General features: G+C 38.8%; 2 protein-coding genes and 3 long non-coding RNA genes across 5 annotated transcripts; all 5 read left to right on the forward strand.

Annotated features, from left to right (window-relative positions):
• Positions 1 to 1087: 1087 nt before the first annotated feature.
• LOC114754461 (uncharacterized) lies at positions 1088 to 2252 on the forward strand. The gene is made up of 2 exons (XM_028943215.1): positions 1088 to 1225; positions 1365 to 2252. Exons 1-2 carry the CDS (start codon positions 1088 to 1090, stop codon positions 2250 to 2252), a joined length of 1026 nt encoding a protein of 341 aa, XP_028799048.1.
• A 3528-nt stretch (positions 2253 to 5780) lies between these two features.
• On the forward strand, positions 5781 to 7483 carry LOC114754454 (uncharacterized). The gene is made up of 3 exons (XR_003741184.1): positions 5781 to 5836; positions 6468 to 6535; positions 7299 to 7483. It is a non-coding gene; the product is annotated as an uncharacterized LOC114754454 (long non-coding RNA).
• A 593-nt stretch (positions 7484 to 8076) lies between these two features.
• LOC114754462 (uncharacterized) lies at positions 8077 to 9918 on the forward strand. Its single transcript, XM_028943216.1, has one exon. It carries the CDS (start codon positions 8077 to 8079, stop codon positions 9916 to 9918), a length of 1842 nt encoding a protein of 613 aa, XP_028799049.1.
• Positions 9919 to 13120: 3202 nt separating this feature from the next.
• Positions 13121 to 14803, forward strand: LOC114754455 (uncharacterized). The gene is made up of 3 exons (XR_003741185.1): positions 13121 to 13155; positions 13788 to 13855; positions 14619 to 14803. It is a non-coding gene; the product is annotated as an uncharacterized LOC114754455 (long non-coding RNA).
• Positions 14804 to 15501: 698 nt separating this feature from the next.
• On the forward strand, positions 15502 to 19640 carry LOC114754464 (uncharacterized). The gene is made up of 2 exons (XR_003741186.1): positions 15502 to 16214; positions 18587 to 19640. It is a non-coding gene; the product is annotated as an uncharacterized LOC114754464 (long non-coding RNA).
• The last annotated feature ends 463 nt before the right edge of the window (positions 19641 to 20103 follow it).

Raw genomic sequence — 20103 nt, forward strand, 5'->3', positions numbered from 1 at the left:
GGTCAGTCAGGGAAGGCTCCGGAAGCTTGAGCTGCTATTGCAAAATTGTAGCGCTTCCACTCTTTTGATGTGTTGGATAGATGTATATTGCCATGATAGGGCCCATTCAACATACTCTGATATGTTTGAGATTGATTATTTTGACAGTGTACTTTTTGAGAACTGTTACTGGACTGTAGCTGCTGGTAGAAGGCCGGAGGCCTTTAGGCATTTGCATGTGAATTTTTTGTTTGATATGAGTGGTGAATCCCAGGATCTTTGACATGAAATGACTTTTGATTTTGTTGAAAGTTATGAAAGGTACTATTTAGTAAAATCGTGTTATGGGCTTATGGTTGAAAATGATATTCTAGATTTATAATACCCAAAGCCCTATCCATTATGAATATCTTTTTGCACGCAGTTAATTTAGAAAGTTCTTTTAACCATGATAGACATATTTATTAGATTGGTTTTAACTCTTTTCTATCATGGTTAATCTCATATGATTTAGGATATTATATAACCATGATAGTATTTCTAAATATTTTACAAAGTTTCTTTTCTATCATGGTTAACTTTTTGATATTGATTACTTTATAAGTGTAGTAGTTTCGTGTTACAATTTGGTATCATCTTCTAAGATTCTGTGATCTGTCATGCATTGCATGTAGTGGCAATATACAATATTCACCACATCCTTCCCTATCTTATTGGTTTGTTGTGTCTAAGTACTCACTTCCTATGGTGGTTGGACCCTTAGGTGGGGAGGAGATGGTACGGACTCGATCACGGCAGACTGACCCTGGAGACAAACCACCTCCAAATCCACCTAACCAACCTCAACAAAACAATGAGGCTTTCTTGCAACGGATGACGGACTTACTGATGACAGCTATGGATGAGAGGTTGAAAAAGTTTGAGGAAGAGGTTCTGAAGAGACGGGAGGACGGGAAGGAAAGGGGAGGAAGCAGATAATGAGAGCCCAAAAGAGAATGGACTTGAGGATCCAAGTGTGGGTAATTTAGAGAAGCGTGTCAACCTTACTGGAGGATCAAGGGAGGAGAGTTCAGCACAACGTGAGCAACGGCCCTATATTGATGAATCCATGAGGCAGGTCATGAAAGATGTGAGCAGACATAAACCACCCACATTCAATGGAAGCATGGATCCTTTGAAAGCTGAAGCTTGGATTGATAAGCTTGAGACGATTTTTAAGATTGTTCCTTGTACCACCTATGAGCAGGCACGAGTAGCCATTTTCTTATTAGAAGACCGTGCCAAGAGATGGTGGAAAAGTGCTGGTGGTCGTGATGATTGGGCGTCACCTTTGAAGAGTTCAAGGAAAAATTTTAGATCACTACTTTCCTATGGCCTTGCAACAGGAAAAGGAGACTGAGTTCTTTGCTCTTCGTCAGGACAATAAGCATGAGGATGATTTTATTGCTGAGTTTATTGATTTGTCCAAATATGTCACTTATTTGAAAAGTGAGGATAACCCTAAATGGATGGCCTCACAGTTGATAGAAAAGGCCAGGCCAGAGTTGAGGCAACAGTTAGCCTTACTTCCTTTCGAGAGTTTTGAGGATACATGCAACAAGCTGAGAGTGGCTGCACGAAGGGCTAGGGATACTGAGGAGGCCAGACGTCGGGACAATCAAGGCAGGTTTTCCAATTTTATGAAGCCGATTGGTGGAATTGGAAAGAAATCTGGTTATGGTTCCGGAAGCTCTAGCAAGAACAAAGGGCAGAACCAGAGGCGTCCAGATCAGAGGGTTCCACAGCAGAGGTCTCAGGCATTGAAGAGCCATGTTGGAGGGAGTCAAAACTCCCACAGAGAGTCAGCTTTATCTATGCCCAGTGTTAGAGGGCCTTGTTCGAGATGTGGGAGGAGTCATTCAGGGACATGTATAGAGTGCTTCCGATGCCACAGGTTAGGGCACATAGCTCGCTTTTGCCCAGAAGGCCAGCAACCACCTCAGAGCGGTCGTTCTACGATTCCAGGTCGAGTCTATGCTATGACACAGGAGGAGGCTGGTGCGTCTCCTAATATGATTCGAGGTACAGTTTCACTCCAAGGACATATTATTCCTGTTTTATTTGATTCTGGTGCTACACATTCTTTCATATCTATTGGATGTGCTAAGAAGTTTGATTTTCATGTAATTGACTTACCTTATAATTTGAGAGTTTCTACACCTGCTGGGGCTACAGTCATGACTTCTCAAGCATGCTTAAACATTGCCCTTCAATTTGAGATCGTGATTCTGTAATTGATTTGATTTTTGCCGCTTAAAGGCATTGATGTGATTATTGGCATGGATTGGTTATCAGCTAATGATGCCATCCTTGATTGTAAGAGGAAACTTGTGACTTTTTTCTTCATGCTATGTCTGTTGAGGCTATTATGAGTCCTATGTTGTTATCGGCTACTCAAGTGAACAAGTGTATTCGGGGAGGTTGCCAGACATATGCAGTGTTCTTCTCTACTAATGTGGATAAGGAAGTTAGTGTTGATCAGATTGAAGTGGTAAAAGAGTTCCCAGAGGTATTTCCAGAGGAGGTATCCGGGTTACCCCCAGAGAGAGAGGTTGAATTCTCCATTGATCTGGTACCTGGCATAGCTCCCATTTCAAAGGCACCCTATCGGATGTCTCCTTCAGAGCTGGCTGAGTTAAAGAAGCAGATAGAAGAACTACTTGAGAAAGGATTCATTCGACCAAGTGTTTCACCATGGGGTTCACGGTACTATTTGTGAGAAAGAAGGATGGTAGCTTGCGTTTGTGTATTGACTACCGTCAGTTGAATAAAGTAACTATCAAGAATAAGTATCCATTACCCACGAATAGATGATCTCTTAGATCAGCTTGTTGGATCGTCTGTCTTCTCTAAGATTGACTTGAGATCAGGGTACCATCAGCTTAGGGTCAGAGCAGTAGAGGATATTCCAAAGACTGCTTTTCGCACAAGATATGGTCACTATGAGTACTTGGTCATGCCTTTTGGTTTAACAAATGCCCCTGCCGTCTTCATGGATTATATGAATCGAATCTTTCGGCCTATCTAGATCAGTTTATAGTGGTTTTCATCGACGACATCCTTATCTACTCAAAAAATGAGGAGGATCATCGAGGGCATCTTCGTATTGCATTGCAAATACTAAAAGACCACCAGTTGTATGCCAAGTTGTCTAAGTGTGAGTTTTGGCTTAAAGAAGTAAAATTTCTTGGTCATGTGGTGTCTGCGGAAGGAGTAGCTGTTGATCCTAGTAAAGTGGATGCTGTACTGAAGTGGGAATCCCGAAGTCTGTGACGGAGGTGAGGAGTTTTGTCGGTTTAGCTGGTTACTACCGAAGATTTATTGAAGGATTCTCTCAAATTGCTATGCCATTGACTAAGTTGACTAAGAAGGATCAACCGTTCATTTGGAGTGATAAGTGTGAGGCAGCCTTCCAAGAGTTGAAGGCGAGATTAACCACTGCTCCAGTGCTTACTATCCCAAACCCTAATCGTCCATACACGTTATATACAGATGCTTCACTTAAGGGCTTGGGTTGTGTCCTGATGCAGGGAGGGCAAAGTGGTAGCTTATGCATCAAGGCAATTGAGGCCCCATGAGGAGAATTACCCCACTCATGACTTAGAATTAGTTTGCCGTGTGTTGCACTAAAGATATGGAGGCATTACTTATATGGGTCTCAGTTTGAAGTTTTCAGTGATCATAAGAGTTTGAAGTACTTGGTAGACCAGAAGGAATTAATAACAGACAACGTAGGTGGATGGAATTCCTTAAAGATTATGACTTCGAACTTAAGTATCACCCGGGTAAAGCTAATGTGGTAGCTGATGCCTTGAGTAGGAAGACAGTGCATGTGTTCCATATGAGCTTGAAGGAGCACTACTGTTTGGAGGGTTTAAGGGATCTCCAGGTGGTGCCTGAGACAACAGCTTCCCTACAGTCAATTTTTGGTTGATTATGAATTCTTTAGAGATTTAAAGGCAGCACAAATGGAAGACGCTCGACTATTGAGTATTCGAGAGGCATTGGAAAGTGGAGATGTTCCTGACTATGATGTTGGAGAAGAAGGGATTCTGAGGTACAAAAAGAGAATTTGTGTCCCTAATGATGATGAAATTAAGAAGACAATTTTGGAAGAGGCTCATCGGAGTAACTATTCGATGCACCCAGGGATAACAAGATGTACAATGACTTGAAGAGAAACTATTGGTGGCCAAAGATGAAGAGAGATGTGACAGAATTTGTAATGAAGTGTTTGACTTGTCAAAAGGTCAAGATAGAGCACCAAAGGCCCCCAGGACTACTTCAAAATTTAGATATTCCTCAATGGAAGTGGGATAGCATTTCCATGGATTTCATCACTAGTTTGCCAAGGACCCCAGCTGGTTACGATGCAATTTGGGTGATTGTTGACAGATTGACTAAGTCAGCGCACTTCTTACCTATCAGAGCCACTTACTCTTTAGAGCGACTGACACAATTGTACATTGATGAGATAGTTCGACTTCATGGAGTACCGGAGTCAATCATATCTGATCGAGATCCGCGGTTTACATCAAACTTTTGGAGGTCATTGCAAAAAGCCATGGGCACTAAGTTGAAGTACAGTACTGCTTACCACCCCCAAACAGATGGACAAACCGAGAGGACGATTCAAACTCTCGAGGACATGCTGAGAGCTTGTGCTATTGAGTTCAAGGGTAGTTTGGGACAGTCATTTGTCGCTAGCAGAATTTGCCTACAACAATAGCTACCACGCTAGCATTCAGATGGCTCCTTATGAAGCCTTATATGGGAGAAAGTGCCGATCTCCACTCTGTTGGACAGAATTGAGTGAGAGAACTATCATTGGTCCTGACTTAGTAGACATCACTACCAGAAAGATTGATCTGATTAAACAAAGGTTATTGACAGCTCAAAGCCGTCAGAAGAGTTATGCAGATCGTCGTCGGAGACCTTTGGAATTCGATGTAGGTGATCATGTGTTTTTGAAAGTTTCTCCACTCACGGGTATTGGAAGATCTATCAAAGCCAAAAAGTTGACACCCAGGTTCATAGGCCCATATGAGATCTTGGAGAGAATTGGACCTGTTGCCTACCGTGTTGCCTTGCCGCCACATTGTCCAACATTCACGATGTGTTTCATGTGTCACAATTGAAGAAGTATCATCCAGATCCATCTCACATAATCGAGCCTGAAGAAGTTGAGTTACGTGAGAACTTGACTTATAAGGCAGAACCAGAGCGGATTTTGGATGTGAAGGACAAGCAATTACGGAATAAGACTATTCGGCTCGTAAAAGTCTTTTGAAAAGGAATGAGTCCCGGTGATGCTACTTGGGAAACCGAGGAGCGAATGCGGTGCGAGTACCCGTACTTGTTTTCTTGGTAGGGTTTTTCTTGGTTGTTGGTGTGTTTGTTGAATTTTGGGGAAAAAATTCCTTTTAGGTGGGGAGAGTTGTAACATCCCAATTTTTTTTATTTATTATTATTCCTAGTGTTTAGTTAAGTTTAGAAGGAGTTTAATGCTTGATAAATGAGTTTTATTCTCTATTTATTTAAGAAAAGAGAATTATTGAAAATAAGATTTATAAAATATGTATAAGGAAATTTCTGAATAATAATAATAATAAAACGGATTAAAAAAAAATGGGAAAAAAACGGGGTACCAAACTATAATTTTGTCCCATTTTAATATGGGGTCTTTAACTGGAATTTTTGCCAAAATATTATTTTAACCGTTGGGGGCCAGAGAAACATTTCGACGTTTTTCTTTTTCACCTTCTCCGGCGCCTTCTCTCATTTTTCCAGTAGGGTTTCAACTTTGCAGATCATTTTGGTAAGCCAAATGACTTCTTTTCATTAAACTCTCTTCATGAAAGTTTTTCCACTCATCTAAATCTATCTAATGATGGTAGTTTTATACTGTTTAGAGATAATTTTTGGATTTAGGGTTTGAAGCAAGTGTTGAGTTTTGATGATAGGTAAGCATAATATTGTAGAGCTATTTTAGTAGATCATTTCTATCAGTTTAGTTTTATTTATTGACTGACCTAATATTTTTAAATGAATTATTTTAGTTAAACAGATATTTATTTATGAAAAATATGATATTTATACCATGAAACTGTTGATTAAATTATTTACTTAGATGCATTTGATGTATAGTGAATTTCTAATGGTTGGTTTTTGAGATTTAAAGTTAAAATAGGATTTTTGAATTTTAAATATGATAATTTCAGATTTAAAATTTGAGAAAAATCTGTATTAAAGTAAATACTTTGAAAGGTTTAAATGAAAATTTTGGATTGTGAGGATATATAAATTTTGTGCTAAAAGACTTAATTATGGGTTATGAGAGGTTTGGGTTTAGCATAGAATTAGAAACTTTAACTTATATATATATGTTTTAGTTTAAGTAATTAATTAAATAGCTTGTGTATTGATATGTAAATGTATTGGTTGTGTAGATTAAATTATTGGGCTATTGGTATGAGCACGGGGTTAACCTTGTGGTAATACTTGTTCTAGACAAGAGGTAACCACTTTCCACTTATTATTCATGCTCGTAGGTTGTTTGTGATTGATTTTGAATTATAAGGAATTTATGAAATATTATTGAATTACGATGTGAGCTATGAAAGTATGTTGTTATTGAAATTGTCTTGTGAGACTTTTGTTGCAAAAGATATATGTTTACTATTATGATGATCTTAGGTATTATGAGTCAATTGAAAAATGGAAAATCCCAATTGATTTTTACATGTTGATGATTGTTTATGAATGCAATATTTTGAGTGTTGATATATGAGGGGTGGCGGATGTTGATGATGGGTACTATAACAAAGAGGATATAAGGGGGTGAATTATGTACATTTGAGGATATAAGGTGGTAGGGCCATCAGGTGTACACTGATTGGTCCTTTGGCCCAATTATTCATTATAGGGCATTGACACCCTACTAGTAGACTAGAGGGGGAACCCATGGTCCGGTCTGGTGCTCTGTGGATTTTGGCCGGTCCATATCACTTGATCGGTGAGCTTGTCTAATTACCAGTCACATGGATGAGGATTTAGCCCATGGGTTTAGTCAGAGGATATAAGGTGGGTGGATATAAGGGAGGTGAAAAGATTATTGATTATACTTTTTATATGCTTTGACAATATGAAATTTGTTGGAATACTATGAATTTGCTTTTGTCTCACTTGACACGTCACGAGCACTTACTTGTATGCTTGATAAGTAGGATTGCTGGTTACTGAGACTTTTGTCTCACCCCGTTGATTTAACACTTTTCCAGGTGATAGTTCCCGTTCGGGTCAGTCAGGGAAGGCTCCGGAAGCTTGAGCTGCTATTGCAAAATTGTAGCGCTTCCACTCTTTTGATTGTGTTGGATAGATGTATATTGCCATGATAGGGCCCATTCCACATACTCTGATATGTTTGAGATTGATTATTTTGACAGTGTACTTTTGAGAACTGTTACTGGACTGTATGCTGGTAGAAGGCCGGAGGCCTTTAGGCATTTGCATGTGATTTCTTTTGTTTGATATGAGTGGTGAATCCACAGTGATCTTTGACATGAAATGACTTTTGATTTTGTTGAAAGTTATGAAAGGTACTATTTAGTAAAATCGTGTTATGGGCTTATGGTTGAAAATGATATTCTAGATTTATAATACCCAAAGCCCTATCCATTATGAATATCTTTTTGCACGCAGTTAATTTAGGAAAGTTCTTTTAACCATGATAGACATATTTATGGATTGGTTTAACTCTTTTTCTATCATGGTTAATCTCATATGATTTAGGATATTTATATAACCATGATAGTATTTCTAAATATTTTTACAAAGTTTCTTTTCTATCATGGTTAACTTTTTGATATTGATTACTTTATAAGTGTAGTAGTTTCGTTGTTACAAATTTGGTATCAGATTCTAAGATTCTGTGATCTGTCATGCATTGCATGTAGTGGCAATATACAATATTCACACACATCCTTCCCTATCTTATTTGGTTTGTTGTGTCTAAGTACTCACTTCCTATGGTGGGTTGGACCCTTAGGTGGGGAGGAGATGGTACGGACTCGATCACGGCAGACTGACCCTGGAGACAACCAACCTCCAAATCCACCTAACCAACCTCAACAAAACAATGAGGCTTTCTTGCAACGGATGACGGACTTACTGATGACAGCTATGGATGAGAGGTTGAAAAAGTTTGAGGAAGAGGTTCTGAAGAGACGGGAGGACGGGAAGCAGATTAATGAGAGCCCAAAAGAGAATGGACTTGAGGATCCAAGTGTGGGTAATTTAGAGAAGCGTGTCAACCTTACTGGAGGATCAAGGGAGGAGAGTTCAGCACAACGTGAGCAACGGCCCTATATTGATGAATCCATGAGGCAGGTCATGAAAGATGTGAGCAGACATAAACCACCCACATTCAATGGAAGCATGGATCCTTTGAAAGCTGAAGCTTGGATTGATAAGCTTGAGACGATTTTTAAGATTGTTCCTTGTACCACCTATGAGCAGGCACGAGTAGCCATTTTCTTATTAGAAGACCGTGCCAAGAGATGGTGGAAAAGTGCTGGTGGTCGTGATGATTTGGGCGTCACCTTTGAAGAGTTCAAGGAAAAATTTTTGGATCACTACTTTCCTATGGCCTTGCAACAGGAAAAGGAGACTGAGTTCTTTGCTCTTCGTCAGGACAATAAGCATGAGGATGATTTTATTGCTGAGTTTATTGATTTGTCCAAATATGTCACTTATTTGAAAAGTGAGGATAACCCTAAATGGATGGCCTCACAGTTGATAGAAAAGGCCAGGCCAGAGTTGAGGCAACAGTTAGCCTTACTTCCTTTCGAGAGTTTTGAGGATACATGCAACAAGCTGAGAGTGGCTGCACGAAGGGCTAGGGATACTGAGGAGGCCAGACGTCGGGACAATCAAGGCAGGTTTTCCAATTTTATGAAGCCGATTGGTGGAATTGGAAAGAAATCTGGTTATGGTTCTGGAAGCTCTAGCAAGAACAAAGGGCAGAACCAGAGGCGTCCAGATCAGAGGGTTCCACAGCAGAGGTCTCAGGCATTGAAGAGCCATGTTGGAGGGAGTCAAAACTCCCACAGAGAGTCAGCTTTATCTATGCCCAGTGTTAGAGGGCCTTGTTCGAGATGTGGGAGGAGTCATTCAGGGACATGTATAGAGTGCTTCCGATGCCACAGGTTAGGGCACATAGCTCGCTTTTGCCCAGAAGGCCAGCAACCACCTCAGAGCGGTCGTTCTACGATTCCAGGTCGAGTCTATGCTATGACACAGGAGGAGGCTGGTGCGTCTCCTAATATGATTCGAGGTACAGTTTCACTCCAAGGACATATTATTCCTGTTTTATTTGATTCTGGTGCTACACATTCTTTCATATCTATTGGATGTGCTAAGAAGTTTGATTTTCATGTAATTGACTTACCTTATAATTTGAGAGTTTCTACACCTGCTGGGGCTACAGTCATGACTTCTCAAGCATGCTTAAACATTGCCCTTCAATTTGAGAATCGTGATTCTGTAATTGATTTGATTTGTTTGCCGCTTAAAGGCATTGATGTGATTATTGGCATGGATTGGTTATCAGCTAATGATGCCATCCTTGATTGTAAGAGGAAACTTGTGACTTTTTCTCTTCATGCTATGTCTGTTGAGGCTATTATGAGTCCTATGTTGTTATCGGCTACTCAAGTGAACAAGTGTATTCGGGGAGGTTGCCAGACATATGCAGTGTTCTTCTCTACTAATGTGGATAAGGAAGTTAGTGTTGATCAGATTGAAGTGGTAAAAGAGTTCCCAGAGGTATTTCCAGAGGAGGTATCCGGGTTACCCCCAGAGAGAGAGGTTGAATTCTCCATTGATCTGTACCTGGCATAGCTCCCATTTCAAAGGCACCCTATCGGATGTCTCCTTCAGAGCTGGCTGAGTTAAAGAAGCAGATAGAAGAACTACTTGAGAAAGGATTCATTCGACCAAGTGTTTCACCATGGGGTTCACCGGTACTATTTGTGAGAAAGAAGGATGGTAGCTTGCGTTTGTGTATTGACTACCGTCAGTTGAATAAAGTAACTATCAAGAATAAGTATCCATTACCACGAATAGATGATCTCTTAGATCAGCTTGTTGGATCGTCTGTCTTCTCTAAGATTGACTTGAGATCAGGGTACCATCAGCTTAGGGTCAGAGCAGAGGATATTCCAAAGACTGCTTTTCGCACAAGATATGGTCACTATGAGTACTTGGTCATGCCTTTTGGTTTAACAAATGCCCCTGCCGTCTTCATGGATTATATGAATCGAATCTTTCGGCCTTATCTAGATCAGTTTATAGTGGTTTTCATCGACGACATCCTTATCTACTCAAAAAATGAGGAGGATCATCGAGGGCATCTTCGTATTGCATTGCAAATACTAAAAGACCACCAGTTGTATGCCAAGTTGTCTAAGTGTGAGTTTTGGCTTAAAGAAGTAAAATTTCTTGGTCATGTGGTGTCTGCGGAAGGAGTAGCTGTTGATCCTAGTAAAGTGGATGCTGTACTGAAGTGGGAATCCCCGAAGTCTGTGACGGAGGTGAGGAGTTTTGTCGGTTTAGCTGGTTACTACCGAAGATTTATTGAAGGATTCTCTCAAATTGCTATGCCATTGACTAAGTTGACTAAGAAGGATCAACCGTTCATTTGGAGTGATAAGTGTGAGGCAGCCTTCCAAGAGTTGAAGGCGAGATTAACCACTGCTCCAGTGCTTACTATCCCAGACCCTAATCGTCCATACACGTTATATACAGATGCTTCACTTAAGGGCTTGGGTTGTGTCCTGATGCAGGGAGGCAAAGTGGTAGCTTATGCATCAAGGCAATTGAGGCCCCATGAGGAGAATTACCCCACTCATGACTTAGAATTAGCTGCCGTTGTGTTTGCACTAAAGATATGGAGGCATTACTTATATGGGTCTCAGTTTGAAGTTTTCAGTGATCATAAGAGTTTGAAGTACTTGGTAGACCAGAAGGAATTAAATAACAGACAACGTAGGTGGATGGAATTCCTTAAAGATTATGACTTCGAACTTAAGTATCACCCGGGTAAAGCTAATGTGGTAGCTGATGCCTTGAGTAGGAAGACAGTGCATGTGTTCCATATGAGCTTGAAGGAGCACTACTGTTTGGAGGGTTTAAGGGATCTCCAGGTGGTGCCTGAGACAACAGCTTCCCTACAGTCAATTTTGGGTGATTATGAATTCTTTAGAGATTTAAAGGCAGCACAAATGGAAGACGCTCGACTATTGAGTATTCGAGAGGCATTGGAAAGTGGAGATGTTCCTGACTATGATGTTGGAGAAGAAGGGATTCTGAGGTACAAAAAGAGAATTTGTGTCCCTAATGATGATGAAATTAAGAAGACAATTTTGGAAGAGGCTCATCGGAGTAACTATTCGATGCACCCAGGGATAACAAAGATGTACAATGACTTGAAGAGAAACTATTGGTGGCCAAAGATGAAGAGAGATGTGACAGAATTTGTAATGAAGTGTTTGACTTGTCAAAAGGTCAAGATAGAGCACCAAAGGCCCCCAGGACTACTTCAAAATTTAGATATTCCTCAATGGAAGTGGGATAGCATTTCCATGGATTTCATCACTAGTTTGCCAAGGACCCCAGCTGGTTACGATGCAATTTGGGTGATTGTTGACAGATTGACTAAGTCAGCGCACTTCTTACCTATCAGAGCCACTTACTCTTTAGAGCGACTGACACAATTGTACATTGATGAGATAGTTCGACTTCATGGAGTACCGGAGTCAATCATATCTGATCGAGATCCGCGGTTTACATCAAACTTTTGGAGGTCATTGCAAAAAGCCATGGGCACTAAGTTGAAGTACAGTACTGCTTACCACCCCCAAACAGATGGACAAACCGAGAGGACGATTCAAACTCTCGAGGACATGCTGAGAGCTTGTGCTATTGAGTTCAAGGGTAGTTGGGACAGTCATTTGTCGCTAGCAGAATTTGCCTACAACAATAGCTACCACGCTAGCATTCAGATGGCTCCTTATGAAGCCTTATATGGGAGAAAGTGCCGATCTCCACTCTGTTGGACAGAATTGAGTGAGAGAACTATCATTGGTCCTGACTTAGTAGACATCACTACCAGAAAGATTGATCTGATTAAACAAAGGTTATTGACAGCTCAAAGCCGTCAGAAGAGTTATGCAGATCGTCGTCGGAGACCTTTGGAATTCGATGTAGGTGATCATGTGTTTTTGAAAGTTTCTCCACTCACGGGTATTGGAAGATCTATCAAAGCCAAAAAGTTGACACCCAGGTTCATAGGCCCATATGAGATCTTGGAGAGAATTGGACCTGTTGCCTACCGTGTTGCCTTGCCGCCACATTTGTCCAACATTCACGATGTGTTTCATGTGTCACAATTGAAGAAGTATCATCCAGATCCATCTCACATAATCGAGCCTGAAGAAGTTGAGTTACGTGAGAACTTGACTTATAAGGCAGAACCAGAGCGGATTTTGGATGTGAAGGACAAGCAATTACGGAATAAGACTATTCGGCTCGTAAAAGTCTTTTGAAAAGGAATGAGTCCCGGTGATGCTACTTGGGAAACCGAGGAGCGAATGCGGTGCGAGTACCCGTACTTGTTTTCTTGGTAGGTGTTTTTCTTGGTTGTTGTGTGTGTTTGTTTGAATTTTGGGGACAAAATTCCTTTTAGGTGGGGAGAGTTGTAACATCCCAATTTTTTTTATTTATTATTATTCCTAGTGTTTAGTTAAGTTTAGAAGGAGTTTAATGCTTGATAAATGAGTTTTATTCTCTATTTATTTAAGAAAAGAGAATTATTGAAAATAAGATTATAAAATATGTATAAGGAAATTTCTGAATAATAATAATAATAAAACGGATTAAAAAAAAATGGGAAAAAAAAGGGGTACCAAACTATAATTTTGTCCCATTTTAATATGGGGTCTTTAACTGGAATTTTTGCCAAAATATTATTTTAACCGTTGGGGGCCAGAGAGAAACATTTCGACGTTTTTCTTTTTCACCTTCTCCGGCGCCTCCTCTCATTTTTCCAGTAGGGTTTCAACTTTGCAGATCATTTTGGTAAGCCAAATGACTTCTTTTCATTAAACTCTCTTCATGAAAGTTTTTCCACTCATCTAAATCTATCTAATGATGGTAGTTTTATACTGTTTAGAGATAATTTTTGGGTTTAGGGTTTGAAGCAAGTGTTGAGTTTTGATGATAGGTAAGCATAATATTGTAGAGCTATTTTAGTAGATCATTTCTATCAGTTTAGTTTTATTTATTGACTGACCTAATATTTTTAAATGAATTATTTTAGTTAAACAGATATTTATTTATGAAAAATATGATATTTATACCATGAAACTGTTGATTAAATTATTTACTTAGATGCATTTGATGTATAGTGAATTTCTAATGGTTGGTTTTTGAGATTTAAAGTTAAAATAGGATTTTTGAATTTTAAATATGATAATTTCAGATTTAAAAATTTGAGAAAAATCTGTATTAAAGTAAATACCTTGAAATGTTTAAATGAAAATTTTGGATTGTGAGGATATATAAATTTTGTGCTAAAAGACTTAATTATGGGTTATGAGAGGTTTGGGTTTAGCATAGAATTAGAAACTTTAACTTATATATATATGTTTTAGTTTAAGTAATTAATTAAATAGCTTGTGTATTGATATGTAAATGTATTGGTTGTGTAGATTAAATTATTGGGCTATTGGTATGAGCACGGGGTTAACCTTGTGGTAATACTTGTTCTAGACAAGAGGTAACCACTTTCCACTTATTATTCATGCTCGTAGGTTGTTTGTGATTGATTTTGAATTATAAGGAATTTATGAAATATTATTGAATTACGATGTGAGCTATGAAAGTATGTTGTTATTGAAATTGTCTTGTGAGACTTTTGTTGCAAAAGATATATGTTTACTATTATGATGATCTTAGGTATTATGAGTCAATTGAAAAATGGAAAATCCCAATTGATTTTTACATGTTGATGATTGTTTATGAATGCAATATTTTGAGTGTTGATATATGAGGGGTGGCGGATGTTGATGATGGGTACTATAACAAAGAGGATATAAGGGGGTGAATTATGTACATTTGAGGATATAAGGTGGTAGGGCCATCAGGTGTACACTGATTGGTCCTTTGGCCCAATTATTCATTATAGGGCATTGACACCCTACTAGTAGACTAGAGGGGGAACCCATGGTCCGGTCTGGTGCTCTGTGGATTTTGGCCGGTCCATATCACTTGATCGGTGAGCTTGTCTAATTACCAGTCACATGGATGAGGATTTAGCCCATGGGTTTAGTCAGAGGATATAAGGTGGGTGGATATAAGGGAGGTGAAAAGATTATTGATTATACTTTTTATATGCTTTGACAATATGAAATTTGTTGGAATACTATGAATTTGCTTTTGTCTCACTTGACACGTCACGAGCACTTACTTGTATGCTTGATAAGTAGGATTGCTGGTTACTGAGACTTTTGTCTCACCCCGTTGATTTAACACTTTTCCAGGTGATAGTTCCCGTTCGGGTCAGTCAGGGAAGGCTCCGGAAGCTTGAGCTGCTATTGCAAAATTGTAGCGCTTCCACTCTTTTGATTGTGTTGGATAGATGTATATTGCCATGATAGGGCCCATTCCACATACTCTGATATGTTTGAGATTGATTATTTTGACAGTGTACTTTTGAGAACTGTTACTGGACTGTATGCTGGTAGAAGGCCGGAGGCCTTTAGGCATTTGCATGTGATTTCTTTTGTTTGATATGAGTGGTGAATCCACAGTGATCTTTGACATGAAATGACTTTTGATTTTGTTGAAAGTTATGAAAGGTACTATTTAGTAAAATCGTGTTATGGGCTTATGGTTGAAAATGATATTCTAGATTTATAATACCCAAAGCCCTATCCATTATGAATATCTTTTTGCACGCAGTTAATTTAGGAAAGTTCTTTTAACCATGATAGACATATTTATAGATTGGTTTAACTCTTTTTCTATCATGGTTAATCTCATATGATTTAGGATATTTATATAACCATGATAGTATTTCTAAATATTTTTACAAAGTTTCTTTTCTATCATGGTTAACTTTTTGATATTGATTACTTTATAAGTGTAGTAGTTTCGTTGTTACAAGGAAACTCTCGCTCGCCCAGAAAAACTTCGTTGCGGCATGCCCTCACCTTCGCCACGGCGAAACATTCCCGAAAGGATACTCTTCCCTGGAACTCCCGGTGCGCCGCGGCGAACATACCCTGAGAGGGGTACGTTCACCTATTTCTCCAACATACCTCAAATCCAACCCAAACACCAAGATCAAGATTAAATCACTAATCTATCCTCAAAATCAACCAAAAGAGGCTATTAAAACCCGATAAAACTCAGGATGTTACACTCAGTCTGATATATTCAGAATTGCAGAGCTTTAGGAAGAAATTTTCAATCTCAAACAAGGGACCCTTACTATAAGTGAATACTACACTCACCTCAAAATTCTCTAGGATGAACTCTCTAATATACGACTGATTAAATCCTGCACTTGTGGATCCAATGAGAATGCCCAAACTCATCGAGAGCAGGACTATGTAATCCGCTTCTTGAAAGGTCTCAATGAGTAGTACGGTGGTGTTAAGTCACAAATTATGCTTTTAGATCCACTTTTGTCCATTAATCGGGTTTTCTCTTTAGTTCTGCAATAAGAAAGAGAGCTTCATCCTTCTCTATCGATGCCTGTTGATTCCAAAGTTCTGTTAGCTAAGGGACTACAGTGTCCTTCGACCAAGCCTTCTGGAGGATCTGCCAAACAATGTTCTTATTGTGGAAGACCACGTCATACGAAAGAGACATGTTACAGGAAACATGATTTCCCTCCGGGCTTCAAATTTTGATCCAGCTCTCCTACTATGGCGAATAATATTTCATCTCAAGATTCTGGCACTATTCAAGATGCCAATTCTGCTAAGCCTTCCCGCTACCTACTCTTAATACGGCTTTTGTCTTGCCTCATTTGTTCTCCGAGCAATATCAACGCCTTCTTGCTTTACTTGCTTCTCCTCAGACTACTTCCATAAATCATCTCTCCACTTCCTCTCTCCCACCGACTACAAGTAAATGCAATTCTTTTTCTTCTACATCCATAGTTACTTGGATCATTGATTTGGGTGCTACTAACTATGTTTGTTGTTCTTTAGATTTTTTCACATCTTATCATTTTGTTTCCCCTATCCAAGTTAGTCTGCCTATCGGTTCTCATGCTACTTCCACCATATCTAGCACTATTACAATTTCTTCAGCTTTGGTTCTACATAATGTTCTTTTTCTTCCTAATTTTTCATTTAACATACTCTCTGTTTCTCGTTTAACCACCTCCATTAACTGTTTCTTCTTTTTTTCATCTTCTTGGTGCCAGATACTCTTACTTAATTCTTTTCTGATGATTGGTTTAGCTAAACAATTTGAAGGGTTATACTTACTATACGCAAATATGTCTCATTCCCACTCTCGTTTTCCATCTCAGATTCATGCAACCACTGCTTCCTCTATTTTAGATAATCCTCTTTGGCGTTTGCATTTAGGACATATTTCTCATTTTGCTCTTTCCATTTTACATAAATAATACGGTGATATTTCTTGTATTCCCCATCCCCTTCTATGTGATACTTGTCATTTTGCCAAGCAAAAACATCTTTCATTTCTTGTAAGCACAAGCTCCACTAATAAGATTTTTGATTTAGTCCATGCTGACATTTAGGGACCATTTTCTATTCTTTCTGTTCAAGGTTATAAATATTTTCTTACTCTTGTAGATGATTTTTCACAATATACCTGGATATTCTTAATGAAAACTAGGTCTAAGACTCATAGTATCATCATTAACTTCTTTGCTTTGATTCAGAATCAATTTTCCACTTCTATTAAAAGACTTCATTCTGACAATGGTGCTGAATTCTGTATAACTGATTTTTATACATCAAAGGGTGTCATTCACCAAACTTCCTGTGTTTGCACACCACAACAAAATGGCATTGTTGAGCAAAAACACCAACACATCTTAAATGTTGCTAGAGCTTTAGTATTTCAATCAAATATTCCTTTAGCATACTGGTCTTTTGCTGTTTTACATGCTACCTACATCATTAATCGCCTCCTTTCCCCTGTTCTTCACAACTTCACACCCTTTGATAAGCTATTCAATGCACCTCCGTCTTACTCTCATTTCAAAGTGTTTGGATCACTCTGTTTTACTTCCACTGTATCTCCTCATCGTTTAAAATTTGATTCTAGAGCACAGAAATGCATCTTTCTTGGATTTCCATCAAATTCCAAGACTTTTATTTTACTTGATTTACACACGAACCAAAATTTTCAATTTAGGGATGTCATTTTCCATGAGCTTGTCTTTCCTTTCAAACCAGATTCTGTTACTTCTCCCCTTTCTCCACCTATTTTACCCTCTATTCAACCCTCTTTATCTCCCTTAGTTGATGATTGCCCTATTTCATCAACTTCTATCTCACATTCAGCCCCTCACCTGTCATCCTCTACTATGTCCTCACAAGACCCTCCATCCTTCTTTCAAAATCATGCTTCTCCTTCTTCTTCCTCTTCATCTGATCTAACATCATCTCATTCTTTTGTCTCTCAGCCAATAAGACGTTCTACTAGGCTTTATCACCCACCTACATATTTGCATGACTATCACTGTGCCCTTATTTCTACTACTAATCAATCATCATCAGAGGCTACTATCCATTATCCTTTATCATCTGTCTTATCATATTCTTGTCTTACTCCTGCCTATAAATGTGTTGTCTTGGCTGTCTCCACCACACCTGATCCAACAACCTATCATCAAGCAGTAAAACATTCTCAGTGGAGGGATGCAATGAAAGCAGAAATCAAAGCACTTGAACAGAACCAAACTTGGGTTCTTACATCTCTACCACCCAGTAAGAAGTCAATCGGTTGTAAATGGGTTTTTAAAACCAAGTATAAGGCCAATAGTGATATAGAACGACATAAGGCTCGCCTTGCTACAAAAGGTTATACACAAACTAAAGGTTAAGACTATTTTGATACTTTTTCTCCAGTTGCTAAAATGACTACTTTACACATGCTACTTGCTATTGCTTCTGCCAAAAACTAGTTCCTTCACTAGTGAGATGTGAATAATGAATTTTTTCATGGTGATCTCCATGAATAGGTGTACATGGACCTTCCAAAAGGATTCATAGCCCCTAAACCTGATATGGTTTGTAAGTTGTAGAAATCATTATATTGCCTAAAACAAGCAAGCCGCCAGTGATATTCAAAACTCTCTTCTGCCTTATTGTCTTATGGATATCATCAATCCTCTTCTGATCACTCTCTCTTTTACAAAGCTGCCACTGCTTCTTCATGTACAGTTATCTTAGTCTATGTTGATGATCTTATTTTAGCTGGAAATGATATGAATGAGATCAACTCCACTAAGTTGCAGCTTGATCAGGCTTTCACTATAAAAGACCCTGGTGAGCTCTGGTACTTCCTTGGCCTTGAGCTGGCACGTTCTAAGCAGGGCATTTTCCTCTCCTAAACAAAATTTGCTCTAGAACTTCTTCAAGATACAGGCTATTTGGCATCCAAACCAGCTTCAACTCCAATGGATCCTCATCTCAAGTTATCCAAAGACAAGGGAGTACCACTAGAAAATCCTCAAATATACCAGAAGCTAATTGGGCATTTGCAATACCTCCCCACCACACATCTCAACCTTAGCTTTGTCACTCAACAGCTCAGCCAGTACATGTCCAACCCTAAAGATCTTCATCTTCAAGCTGCCTATAGGGTTCTATGATATATAAAAGTTTCTCCTGGTGCTGGTTTATTGCTTCCCTCAGATTCTGATTTAAAGTTGAAAGGTTCAGTGATTCTAACTGGGCTAGCTATATAGATTCCAGGAGATCTGTGATTGGTTTTGCTATATTCCTTGGTTCTTCTCTTATCTCCTGGAAAGCTAAAAAGCAAGTGACAGTGTCTCACTCTTCTTCTGAGACAGAGTACCGTGCTCTAGCTTCCACTACATGTGAGTTCTAGTGGTTATTGTACCTTTTGAATGACTTTCATGTTTCACATCTCGCTGCTACTCCTCTATACTGTGACAATCAATCTACCCTCCAGATTGCAGCTAATCCTACATTCCATGAGAGAACCAAGCACATTGAATTTGATTGTCATCTAGTCAGAGAAAAATTACAAGCCAAAGTCATCCATCTCCTCCCAATCAAATCTACTGATCAATTAGCCAATGTTTTTACTAAGCCACTGCATCCCACATGCTTCCATGAACTCATTTCCAAGTTTGGCATGAAAAATATCCATGCTCAAGCTTGCGGGGGGTGTCAAGTGTAACATAGATATTTTGTTAGATAATTTATATTGTTAAGAAGTAGTTACAGTTTGTTATGTAAACACTCTCAGACCCACTAACTCACTTGTATATATACACTTCTTCTGATCAATAATAAAGTTAACTCATTCTTTCCCAATATTAAGTTTCACTCCCTGTGACCCTTTTATTGATGACCAGTTACGCACTACTCTTCTGTTTCTTAATATATTACCTAATTATTGAGTTGATTTTATTCCTAAATATAAAATTTATTTATCATATTTATTACTTTTTTTTAAATTACCTCTATGAGAACACCAACAAAGTGTTGGTCCAAGTAAAAGGAACTCAGGAACTTTAAATATTATGTCCTGAGTTTGATTCTTAGAAAGATATATATGGAACAAACACTGTTGAGAGGGGTTTCGGCTACGGCGTCTGATAGTATTCCTAGATATTAGTCTCTCACCATTCGAGTGGAAGAATACTCTAGACAATAAGAAAAAATATTATTCAAGAACGAAGCTTCTTCCTTTCTTGTTTCGTTTCTCTTGTGTTGCATTACTTTTAGTTTTATTTATAAGTTTCAAATCTTAAAATAAAATGTGTGGTTTATTTTATAAATT

This window comes from Neltuma alba, unplaced genomic scaffold (genome assembly GCF_004799145.2).
Source record: "Neltuma alba isolate B1F8T4 unplaced genomic scaffold, ASM479914v2 tig00010146_pilon, whole genome shotgun sequence".
In the NCBI taxonomy this organism is placed as follows: Eukaryota; Viridiplantae; Streptophyta; class Magnoliopsida; order Fabales; family Fabaceae; genus Neltuma; species Neltuma alba.

Coding starts and splice junctions, on each gene's coding strand:
- LOC114754461 (XM_028943215.1), top strand. CDS start 1,088: ATGAGGCAGGTCATGAAAGATGTGAGCAGACATAAACCACCCACATTC. Junction 1,226..1,364: donor CTTGTACCACCTATGAGCAG/GCACGAGTAGCC, acceptor GCCTTGCAACAG/GAAAAGGAGACTGAGTTCTT.
- LOC114754462 (XM_028943216.1), top strand. CDS start 8,077: ATGGTACGGACTCGATCACGGCAGACTGACCCTGGAGACAACCAACCT.